Below are 12,506 nucleotides of genomic sequence, written 5' to 3' on the forward strand. Positions count from 1 at the left end.
TGGTTCTGTAGATAAACAGGGCAGGGAACTGGCCACCTGACGCTGTTGCTAAATTCACTCTGATTGGAAGAATAAACTATTTTCTTGCGAATTAGGACACCGTCATCTCAGTGTTTTCTAGTGCCATCAGAATATTTGTCTGAATTATAAGCAAAAGGAAACAAAATTCTCCAGTTAATACTGGAGCAAAAATGCTTTATGAAATCAGAAAAGCAGAGTCACAGCAGAAGAAGGTGTGCTTAGAGCAGAATAGGAAATTATTAGGGCTGTCAATCACAGTTAACTCACATTAATTTCAAAAAACATTAAAAACAATAATTGTGATTAAATCAGTTTAATCGCACCACAAAACAATAGAATATCACTTGACATTTACTAAATAGTTTTGAATGTTTTTCTACATGTTCAATTGTTTTTATTTCAGTTGCAACATAATACAAAGGCTGTGTCTACATTGGCAAAATCTTGCCGCCTGTCTACACTGGCCGTGAGTATTTGCGCAAGAACACTGACGTTCTACTGTATGAAATCAGTGCTTCTTGCACAAATACTCTGATGCTCCTGCTCAGGGATGAGTCCTCTTGCGCAAGTGTTCTTGCGCAAGAGGCCAGTGTAGACAGGTAACATCAATTTCTTGCTCAAGAAAGCCCGATGGCTAAAATGGCCATTGGAGCTTTCTTGCGCAAGAGAGCGTCTACACTGGCACGGATGCTTTTGTGCAAAAGCAAATCTTTTTGCACAAAGGCACATGCCAGTATAGACACTCTCTTACTCAAATACTCTAAGGCAAAAACTCTTGCATTTAGAGTATTTGCGCTAAATCTTGCCAGTCTAGATGTAGCCAAAGTGTACAATACTCACTTTATATTTGATTACAAATATTTGAATTGTAACAATGATAAACAAAAGAACTGGTATTTTTAAATTCACTTCTTACAAGTACTGTAGTGCAATTTCTTTATGGTGAAAGTGAAACTTGCAAATATAAGGGGTTGGGATTACATAACTGCACTCAAAAACGAAACAATGTAAAACTTTAGAGTCTAAAAGTCCACTCAGTCCTATTTCTTGTTCAGCCAATCACTAAAACAAACACGTTTGTTTACATTTACAGGAGATGCTTCAACCTGCATATTTACCATATTACCAGAAAGTGAGAATAGGCATTCACATGACACTTTGGTAGATGGTATTGCATGATATTTATGTGCTGGATATGCTAAATATTCATATGCCCATTCAGGCTTTAGCCACCATTCCAGAGGACGTACTTCAATACTGATGATGCTCATAAAAAATGCATTAATAAATTAAATTTGTGATTGAACTCTTTGATGGGAGAGTTGTATATCTCTGGCTGTTTTATCCACATTCTGCCATATATTCCATGTTATAGCAGTCTTGGATGATGACCCAGCACATTCATTTTAAGAAGACTTTCACAGCAGATCTGACAAAACTCAAAGGTACCAATGTGAGATTCTAAAGATAGCTACAGCACTCGATCCAAAGTTGAAGAATTTGAAGTGCCATCCAAAATGTGAGAGGAATGAGTTTTGGAACATGCTTTCCGAAGACTTAAAGAGCAGGATTCCAATGAGGAAATGACTGGAGGTGAAATAAGCTGACGTGCCCTGGAGCAGCACACCAGTACAAGAGTGGTCAGCTTAGGGCGGGGCTCTGGATGCTGCTGCTAGCCTTGCTACTACTGGGCATAGTTGGCCCCTCCCTCCCATTCTGGCGCCCATCCTCAGCAACCAGATCCCAATCACTCCCCCCTCATCCTCCACCCCAGACAGCTGGGGGCAGGGAGGCGAGCCAGCCGTGGTGGGCCTGAGCCAGCACCCACAGCCCCTGGGCAGCCACCGTGCATCCACAGGCTCCAGCCCTGAAGCTCAGGCAGCTGGGCAGCATGGTCACTAACCCAGCCCTGGGGATCCAGTGGCTGGGCAGCACGGTCCCTGCCACCCTGGCCAGCCCTGGGGATCAGGCAGCCCAGCAGCATGGTGGCCATACTCCCAGCCCTGAGCCCTCCCCCCCACTTCTTGCCCTGACTCTTGCACCCCCGCATTTCTGCTCTGAACTGCCCACCCCCTGCCAACTGCACCCTCCACCCCCTGCCCTGAGTTCCCCATACCTCCCAAACCCTCTGTCAACTCCTTCACCCCCCCACACCCTGCCTTGAGTCCACCCCACACTCCTGACCCAAGCTCTCCATACCTCCCAACCCCCACCAACTACTGCACCTGCCACCCCCTGCCCCGAGCCCCCCTCCACCCACATACACGGCAACATCCCATCCTGAGCCCCCAGCACTCCAACCTGCACTTAAATGTCTTACAAATACCGTCATATGGCAACCCCTCCTCAACCTCCTGCCCTGAGGTCCCCCCTCCTGGGGGAGGGGGGTTGTGATACAACAGTACTTGTAAGAAAGTTAAGTTACTTTCCTCCCTGACAACTACAGAACCCAAACCACCAAAGAAGAAAAGCAACTTTTTGCTGGTGGCAACTGACTCAAATGATGAAAATGAGCATGGATCAGCCCAGACTACTTTGCATTGTTATTGAGCACAATCCATCATCAGCATGGACACATGGCCTCTGGAATGGTGGTTGTGACACCATTGGGAACACCTGTTCTCACTTTCAGGTAGCATTGTGATCAAGAAGTGGGCAGCTTTATCTCCTGCAAATGTAAGCAAACTTGTTTGACTGAGCAAGTGGCTGAACAAGTAGGACTGAGTGGACTTGTGGGCTCTAATATTTTACATTGTTTTATTTTTGAATGCGGTTTATTTTTTGTACATAATTCTACGTTTGTATGTTCAACTTTCAAGTTAAAGAGATTGTACTACAGTGTTTGTATTAGTGAATTGAAAAATACTGTTTCATTGTTTACAGTACAAATATTTGTAAAAAATAAAGTGGGCATTGTATACTTTATAATTGAAATCAATATATTTCAACATTTTAAACTACCTGGTATTCCATTATTAACAGTTTAATCACGTGCCTGGGCACCCCACAGGCATGGACTGTTCCAGGAGCAGTTTTTGTCTGTGGGGAGCCTGTGTCCCCCACAGGCAGGGGCTGCTCTAGAGGGGCCTGGGACCTGGCAGGGGCTGGAAGCAGGCATCCAGATCCAGTGTGGGGCTGGGTGCTGCTCCAGCCAAACTGGAGTGGTCCACAGCTCAGAGCCCAACTTTATTCAGTTAACTATTAGGTCAACCTAGCGTTTAACTAGTTACCTGATTTACCAGGATTTTACATCCCTAAACTGGACAACTAAAAACAAAACTTCCTTTTCTTTCTTAAAAAAAAAAATCTATCAGACTCTGAGCATATGACTGAGCTTTCAATCTAACCACTGAATGACTCATGAACCTTGGATTTTCAGATTTCAGTGAATATGTAGAAATATCAATTAAAAATAAATAATGAGACTTGTACTTGTAAATTGCTCTTTATTAAAAGTTTAAGTTGCATAGTTTCTATAGCCCTTCCCTATCAGATCTTGCAAAGCGGCGCAGAATTAGAAATCTGAGAGGATAATACTGTATAAGAATAGTTTCAAATGTTGATAGCACAGAAGGGTGAGAAAAACATCTTATTTGTATAACAGAGCTAAAAATAAAGACCATAGGTGCAGTTGCATTATGCCATCTTTTAGCGCATTAAACATATGTTGAAATCTCTGGGCCATATGCTCCCATGGTTTGCTTGCTATGAAGTGAAGAAAAGTGTAGCAATTTGCCACCAATCAATCCTCAAAAAGCACAAGTGTGGCCAAAACCTCTTACATGGTGTGATGCCAAATCAAATTACAGCTGAAGACGGGTAGGTGAACCACAGGAGAACCACAAAGAGTTCGAACTATAGGGGTGTGGTCTATGGACACGTAGGAGGAGTCAGGGGGAAACCAAATGACTACATGTTACCATGGAAATATAATGCTGCATGCTATGGCAAACACACTGCAAGTCAGCTACCGCTTATGGTTCAAATCCTATTCTTTGTAAACAGCGCAGCTAACTGGTGGTGTGCAAGGGACTTTGGTGGGGGCAGAGGAAAGAACAGAATCCTCCCCAAGCCTGCTCTATTGATGCCACTAATGGGCAAATCGTACCACACTCTAACCCCTTAAATGCCATGGCTCGGGTTGCCACCTTTCTAGCTGCTGGTTTCCAGATCTCAGATATCACCTCTTCTTCACTTCTTCCCCAGCCCCCACACCCTTCTCTGCCTCTTCCCCCTAAAACCTCTGCTCCTGTTTACTCCTTTTACCCCCCACCGTCGCTCATTGAACTGTCTCCAACCCCCTTTGCCCGCCACCTCCGAGCTGGGCGCCTGCTGCTCTGAGTCTGTGACAGGAGCTGCAGCCTGCTGAGGAGCCTCTTGGAGGTAGGAGACAGCCCTAGCTAAACAGGGCCTGGTGTAAGTGAATGACACAGTGCCTCCTGCCATTCTGTGTTAGCAGACTTTGGATGTCTGGCCAGTACATGTGACCGAACACTGCCTGGTCCTATTTTCAAAAAGGCTTTCCAGTCAAAAATCAAGCACCTGGCAACTCTAAATGGTACCCAGACACACAAACCAAAAACTGCCCAGATAAAACCTGGAGAGATGGCAACCCTAGCCACTACTCACTAGGTTTCATGCACCCCCGGTGATCCTAGCTTTGTGACACATGTATACTTCATCCCCCTTCCCCCCCCCCTCCCCCAGATTGCTTGCTGTGTCTTGGCTCTTTTTGATTGGCTTTCCTAACCATGACTCCTGTGGTTCGCATCCAGAACAGACGCCATAGTCAGGATGAATCCACAGGGCTGCGGTGTCACTAATCTTCTCCATTCTGTGACAAGAGAACATCCCTTCCTCTGTATGAAGCTAAGGATCGTGGCCCGGTGCGAATGGGCATAACTCTATACAAGTCACTGGATATACACACACATTTACACCAGCTCAGGAGCTAGTCCTTAGTATGTAATAAAAAAAATATGTACAGCCTTGTTCAAAGGGTTTCTATGATCAGAACTGAAAGGTCCATCCTGCTGGCTAACTGTGACTCTCATGCAGGCGGCGGTGGTGGTGGTGGTGGTGGACATGACTACATTCATGTAAATGGGACAAGGCATGGCAGCTCTGAGATCAGCTGCTTTCAGGAGCAATCTATGCAGGAGAAACCTGGCTGGTGGAGACTGTGGAAGTCTCTGTCTTGGTGCCAGCAGAAGCGTCATCATCACCCAGCAAGTTCTTTCCACAGCAAAGGGTGGTGATCATGCAGTTACGGAACTAGAAAAGAAAACAAGTTTGGCAGAGAGAACCAGAGGGTGCCAGTCGACACCTGCCAGCCAACCTTACACACCGTGAATATCCTCACATCAAACGGGTCAGTAATGCACCTGAAGATATTTCTATCCTACACAATGAGGGGGGAAATACAAGGAACTGCGGCTAACGAAGGTGCTCTCAGATTAGAGAAATTCAGGTCTGTTAAATGTGCTTGTAAAAGTCTGCGGGTGAGTCTAGACTGGCAAGATTTTGCCAGCTGTCTACACTGGCCGCTTGAATTTGCGCAAGAGCACTGACGTTCCAATGTAAGAATTCAGTGCTTCTTGCGCAAATACTTTGATGCTCCTGCTCAGGGATAAGCCCTCTTGCGCAAGAATACATGCGCAAGAGGGCCAGTGTAGACAGGCACCTTAATTTTTGGCGCAAGAAAGCCCGATGGCTAAAATGGCCATTGGAGCTTTCTTGCGCAAAAGTGCATCTATACTGGGCATGGATGCTTTTGCGCAAAAGCATCCGTGCCAATCTAGACGCTCTTTTCCGGAAATATTTTTAACAGAAAAACTTTTCTGTAAAAAGTATTTCCGCAAAATCATGCCAATCTAGACGCAGCCACTAGTATGTTTTGGGAATAATCTAACTCTCATTGAAGCCAATGGAAAAGACTCTACTCTCTTCAGTGGAACTTGCATTGAGTCCCTTAGCTGAACAGTCCTGTTGAAGTGAATGGGGCTTCTCATCTGAATGGGATAAGTATGAGCTGATCCTTGAATTTGTGTTCTGCTCAATATTTGACTAATTAGCAGTGGAGACACAGGAGCTGGCTAGTACATATAGGGTGCAGACATCCCCTCTCTGTTATTTTTATGTTCTTTTACACCACTCCTGGAAGCTAAAATTTGCGGTGTTATAGAGAGACAATAAAGTTAACAATGATCCTGTTGTAAAAAACTTAGGTTCCTCCAAAAGCAAAATAAGCAAGTGAGAATTTGTGTTTTACGCTTCATTAAACATTTTACTGTTCCAAAAGTAAATGCAGTTTCTATTTTTCTATATCAAGTACCAGTATATGCAGTGGTGGCTATAAAATATGAGGTACCAACAACTAACATAGCACACTGTCTGAAATATCACAGTTATTTCCTATTGTAAGGACAGTGAATACTAGACTTGCTAGAACAATGGTTTATTCACTCTGCCAAATCTTATGTTCTTAACTTTTCTCACTTCCCAGAACTAGCTACAACTTTTACTCAGGATTACCTTAACCTTACTGAATATTATTAGTACTGGGTCCATTAGACTAGTACATCTCCAGTATATTGATATGGTGGTACCACTGTAACTGAAAGCAGAATATAATCCTAGATAATTTAACTAAATTAATGACCTGATCATTTCAAATAGACAGTCCTGATGATTTCCAGATTCATGTAATACAAAGGATAGCAAGATCATCCAAAAGGCCCCATTTGTGTCACCCTGAGCAAAAAGAACTTGAAAAATATGATCTAGATGCTATAACTCTCTGTAAACCATTAAGAAATGAAATACAATACAGAAAAACATCAGAGATTTGCCACTTACCTGTTTGTTCATTACAATGTAAATCACTGGGTTGTAGATAGCAGAGCTCTTGGCAAAGAAAGCTGGGACAGTCATGAAGACAGGGCCAAAGTCAGATCCCTGGTGGGTGAAGATGTAGAAAGCAACACTGGCATATGGGACCCAGCAAACAAGGAACGAAATCACCATGATGATGACCATGCGAGTAACTTCTCTCTCAGCTTTCTGGGTGGTGGCAGACTCCTGTTGCTGAGCTGCAGCCTAAAGAGATAAAACCACTGAAATAATGATGGTGTTGCGGGGGGATATGTTGGGCACTCTTGAGGGAATACAGAGCCAAAAAAAATAAAAATTCTACACACAATATTTTAAAACTCCGCATATTTTATTTGCCAATAAATAAATGTGGAAGCTTCGGTAAAGCAATGGGGAGCACTGGCCATTGGCTGCATGGAGGTGGAGATCACCCACAGCCCCCTGTTGCTGCACAGACTTGGTAATGAGGCCACACCCAACCCTGACACAGTGCAAGAGACGGGTCTGCTCCCAAAACATGCTTGGGCCCTGCCTTTCCACTCCCAGTGCACCAAGACAGTATCTGAGAGGGACAGAGCCTCAGATGCACACCCACACTTGCCCCCGGATACAAGTGTGGGCAAGCAGGCTCAGCCCGGCAGGATCTACGTGTGGAGGGATCCAGGGATGGGGTGAGAAGGTTCTGTGGGGCATCCTGAGTACGAGCTGCTCAGTCAGAGATCTGGATGCACAGTGGCTCACTGGAGATTTGAGGTGAAAAGGCAGTGGGACTCTGCGGGGACAAGGGCAGATGAAGGTGGTTGAGGCTCAGTGGGAACTCTGGGGGATTGGGCTTTGAGGGGGTCTGCATGCTGGAGGAATGGAGCTTGGTGAGGTGAAAGTCTGGGTGCAGCTGGTTGGCGCACAGTGGATTGGGGGGCCAGATGTAGAGGGGAAGAGCTCAGTGAGAGTCTGGGGGGTGTTTTGATGCATGTGGGGACTGGATGGACAGAGAAGCAGTTCCTCATATAGTGACCCTTTCCCCCTGAGTTTGAGGAAATTTTGTTTGCTTCCCCACAATTTTTTGTGGTGAAAGAAAGAAATCTACTGTGGGACATGGGTTCTGCATGCACTCAGTGATGCAGAAGTCCCCTGGAGAAACTGGGGAACACACTGCAACTGAGGGTCCAGCGAAGTGGTGAAGTCTTTAGGGGTGGGATGAATTACAAACATCACAGTAACATCACACTAACCCTCAGAAATGTCAGGCCTGATTGGCTCAGGGGTCATGGTTCATTCCAGCACAGTTTGAACTCGCTCTGGAGTTCAGATCTGGATCAGAAATCTCCCAGCATTTGGGGTAGAGTAGAATAGGCTTCAGATACAGGCTTTTGGTCATCTCTAGCAGATGTACTTACCTCTTTCACAGTGCAGACCAGGCGCCCATAACAGAAGGAAATGATGATCAGTGGAATAAGGAAGTGAACCACAAACATGTAGATGACAAAAGATTCATTGTGAACCTCAGGCTTCAGAGTATAATAATCAATTCCACATGAGCACTGCATACCCTCTGGGATGTACCTGCAATTAAATCAATTAGATTAGTGTCTGTTCTTAAACTTGTGAATGAAGGTTTTTTTTACTTGGGAATGCTGCTAGAGAAATATGTAAAATGCCTCATTAACTGCTGCTAACGTCATGCTAGCTAGGGCATCATTTCAAAAAATGTTCAGTCCGTACCTAGACCATCCAAACAGTGGAGGAGCAGCACAGGCCAGGGCCATGACCCAGGTTAAAATGACACCCATGAAGGCATGGCTCTCACTAAATCGAAAGTTGCTCATGGGCTTGCAGACGACCACATATCTTTCAATGGCCAAGACTACTAGGGACCACAGAGCTATTTCACCTGTAAAAAAGAAAGAAAGAGACACATGCATAGACTGTTACCAACAGAAGAGAATGAGTAGCCATGTAACTAAGCCCTTTTCAGAGATTCTAAGGCCAGAAGGGACCACTGTGATCATCTAATCTGACCTCCTATATAACAGGCCAAAGAACGTCCTCAGAATAATTCCTAGCGTTGGTGACTGAGGTTGGATTAATTCTTATGTTACGATTTCCAAGGAAGTCTCTAAATGACAAAGAAATCCAGGTAAGGTTTCAAGGAATGTTAATGTCACAGATCTGAATTAAAATACAGTAAAGAATGCACAAATATCTTAGTGTACTACTGATCACTGTACCCGTCATTTTGCAACAGGGTCTCGTGCCCTACTGCATCATTCTATCACGAGTCCAATCTCTCCACATTTGTATCTCTGCTCAAAAATCCATGAGCCAGATTCCAAGAGGTAATGAGCACTGACAAGTCTCACTGATTTCCACCCATAGCTCAGCACCTCTCATGATCAAGTGCTTTGTTAGTAGGGCATTTAAAGGACCTGTGAAGGAATTAGGCTTTTTTGCCTTCTGGAAAGGATGTTGTCACAGGGGTGGATTTTTTTTTCTGCTTGTTTATTTTGTCATAAATTTAGGTCTTGTCTACCCATGAGGCCTGTATGGTAACTGGAGAACTAATTAAATGATGATCTCACAAGACAGATATCTGAAAAGTGAACTGAGAAGGGAAGGGTGTTTAGTCCCAGTGTAGCTTGATGCCTAATTGACACTGGAAGAAAAGATGACTTTGTTAAAAGCTAAATAACCCTGCCTCTTCAATAAGAGTGTGAAAGTTCACAAGAGACATCAGCTGAGATTCTCAGAAAGTCTCCAGGCAGCACCAGGGATAACCAGATTTGTTATTTCTAAAATTAAAAGAACAAGATAAAAAGGATACAAACCAAACATTTAAAAATCTGTTGCAGGTCACTTGTCAATCCTACACTCCACATTTTTCAGTATACTCAGTGACTATGCTTCCCCCATGGTGCTTTATTGCTTCTCCCCCATTTACTTTTTGCTCTGAAATATCATAGCTTTAACTTAATTCAAATTACAATCTAATTTCCCAATTCCAGCTCCCTTTTAGGGTGCACATTGAGACCATCTGATACTTCTCCCTTTTCTAAAATCTTGGGGGAAATCCAAAAGGAGGAGATTTTAAATCTGCTTATTGGTTATTTACACAGTTAGAAAACTTACCACCCAATGTAGCAAAGAAGCCTTCGATATTGCAGCCCGTTGTCCCAAAGATAAAATAACCATTCATTGAGGTGTACATGGTGGTGGTGAATCCTCCAAAGACCATGAAGAGGTTAGCAAAAGCCAGGTTCAAAAGGATGTAGTTGAGGGGGGTCCGGAGTTTCTTGTGCTGAATGGTGACGTACAGAGTCAAGAAATTGACAGGGAAGCCAAGGAGAATCAGCAGAAACATGTAAGCAGATAGTGCAGAGAACTTCCATGGCTCAGCTAGGTAGTACTGAGGATACTCGAATGGATTCCGTACTATCCCAGTCTTGTTGGACATGGGCACATAGAAATTTGGGCCCTCTGTTCCATTCATGGTTGCAGTTCCAGAGGTATTTTTGGTCTTACAAGTATGTTTTGTTTTCTTTGAGGCTCCCCTGTTGAAATTTCCCTCCTTTTTACATTTGAGCAGAAGCTGGCTATGCTATTCTCAGTGCTGCAGCCTTTATAAAGTGCCACCTTGTGTAAGCTTTCACCCTCAGCGTCAGCATGATTAAGGCTTATGGCATTATTGATCATAATAATCCAAGCTAGGATTGCAACTGTTAATTGGCTTTCCCAGGCAGGTGTTATGGGAACACCTATTTCTGGGCTACAAAATGGTTACCAGAGAACATTGAACTCTTATGGCTAGACTCACAGAAGGACTTAGGTGCCTAACTGCCTCTTTTGTGGCCTAAATTTTAAAATGAGGCTCCACTGGGATCCACAAAAATAACCCATTCAGCTGCCACTAAACCACAGACGTGCCTCAACTCACTTGGCACCCTAGGGTGTGTCTAAACTACATGGCTCCATCAATGGAGCCATGTAGGTTAGGCTGATCGGCAGAGGGAAATGAAGCCCCGATTTAAATAATCACGGCTTCATTTAAATTTAAATGGCTGCCGCACTCTGCCGACCAGCTGATGATCAGCTGTTTGTTGGCAGATGGGGGCAGTCTGGACGCGCCGCGGTCGACAAGGAAGCCTTTGTCGACTGGTGTAGGTATGCCTTGTGAAACCAAGTTTACCTGGGCCAGTCGACAAAGGCTTCCTTGTCGACCACAGTGCATCCAGATTGCCCCGATCTGCCGACAAACAGCTGATCATCAGCTGGTCGGCAGAGCACGGCAGCCATTTAAATTTAAATGAAGCTGCGATTATTTAAATTGCAGCTTCATTTCCCTCTCCCGATCAGCCTAATCTACATGGCTCCATCGATGGAGCCATGTAGTTTAGACACACCCCTGGTGTTTGCAATAAAAGGTCCCTGGTCATCAATGTTTCCACCTCAGGGCATAGACACAACAGACCTGTGTCAAGTGTCCTGACACCTAACTCCAGAGATATGTGTGAATAGACATTTCTTCACCTCTGGCCTTGTCACAAATAGTGCAGCTGAAGTCACTGTACTTACTACAGTGTCTTTCATGCGGGAAGGTTGTTGGGGTCTGCTCTCCCATTGACTCCAGCTGCTCTTCTCGTCCTGGTGGAGTACTGGAGTTGACAGGAGAGCACGCAGAGATCAATTTATTGCATCTAAGCAGATGTGATAAATCGACTGCTGGTGGATCAGTTGCTTCGAGGCTGATCCACTGTGTAATGGAGAGAAGTCCCAACTCACCTGCAGGACTGGATCCAGTAAGCATGTGCTGAGCTCACCTATAGCTCCGTCCCCTATAGGTGAAGTTACACAATATGGTGTTAGAGGAAGAGTTCCTTCATGGTTTTTAGTCCATTGGAATGTACTCACCTGGATTTAACTCCCTCAACCTGAGGGAGAAAGAAGAGATTTGAACTGTAATCTGCCACCTCACGAGTGTGCTAGCCACTTGGCTCTAGGGGTATGTCTACACTACCCCCCTAGTTCGAACTAGGGGGGGTAATGTAGTCATACGGAGTTGCAAATGAAGCCCGGGATTTGAATTTCCCGGGCTTCATTTGCATAAAGCCAGCCGGCACCATTTTTAAATGCCGGCTAGGTCGGACCCTGTGCCGCGCGGCTACACGTGGCACGGACTAGCTAGTTCGGATTAGGCTTCCTAATCCAAACTAGCTGTACACCTCGTTCCATGCGGCACGGGGTCCGACCTAGCCGGCATTCAAAAATGGCGCCGGCCGGCTTTATGCAAATGAAGCCCGGGAAATTCAAATCCCGGGCTTCATTTGCAACTCCGTATGACTACATTACTCCCCTAGTTCAAACTAGGGGGATAGTGTAGACATACCCTAGGCTATTCTGAGGTAAAAATGTCTGAGGTAAAAATCATTCAGTCTCTCCTTTCAAAGTTGTTCCACTGAGGGGGAATGAATTTAAAAAATCATTGGAGCAGGGGGATTGAATCCTCAATCACTTCTGTGCATGTGCTGGCCATAGGGTTACATGGTTTCCTCATAATTGCACTTGCTCTCTCTGGACCAATGAATCTTTTGTTATTTATCCAAAGCAGAAAAGCTTAA

At 44.7% G+C, this 12,506-nt stretch overlaps 1 protein-coding gene across 1 annotated transcript; it reads right to left on the bottom strand.

The window, feature by feature from the left end:
* Nucleotides 1–4,731: 4,731 nt before the first annotated feature.
* RHO (rhodopsin) lies at nucleotides 4,732–10,769 on the bottom strand. The gene is made up of 5 exons (XM_006132837.5): nucleotides 10,021–10,769; nucleotides 8,617–8,785; nucleotides 8,292–8,457; nucleotides 6,880–7,119; nucleotides 4,732–5,295 (listed from the first exon to the last, which is right to left on the bottom strand). The coding sequence occupies exons 1-5, from the start codon at nucleotides 10,379–10,381 to the stop codon at nucleotides 5,173–5,175; spliced, it is 1,059 nt and encodes a 352-aa protein (XP_006132899.1). The 5' UTR covers nucleotides 10,382–10,769; the 3' UTR covers nucleotides 4,732–5,172.
* Nucleotides 10,770–12,506: the final 1,737 nt, after the last annotated feature.

This window comes from Pelodiscus sinensis, chromosome 11 (assembly GCF_052426305.1).
Source record: "Pelodiscus sinensis isolate ZL-2025 chromosome 11, ASM5242630v1, whole genome shotgun sequence".
Lineage (NCBI taxonomy): Eukaryota > Metazoa > Chordata > Testudines > Trionychidae > Pelodiscus > Pelodiscus sinensis.

What these genes read in the sequence shown, in the direction of transcription:
- RHO (XM_006132837.5), bottom strand. Translation starts at nt 10,381, where the DNA reads ATGAATGGAACAGAGGGCCCAAATTTCTATGTGCCCATGTCCAACAAG. An exon ending in CTTCTTTGCTACATTGGGTG is followed by an intron (nt 8,786 to 10,020) that starts GTAAGTTTTCTA and finishes TCTTTTTTACAG; the next exon opens with GTGAAATAGCTCTGTGGTCC. An exon ending in TGGTCTGCACTGTGAAAGAG is followed by an intron (nt 7,120 to 8,291) that starts GTAAGTACATCT and finishes TTATCTCTTTAG; the next exon opens with GCTGCAGCTCAGCAACAGGA.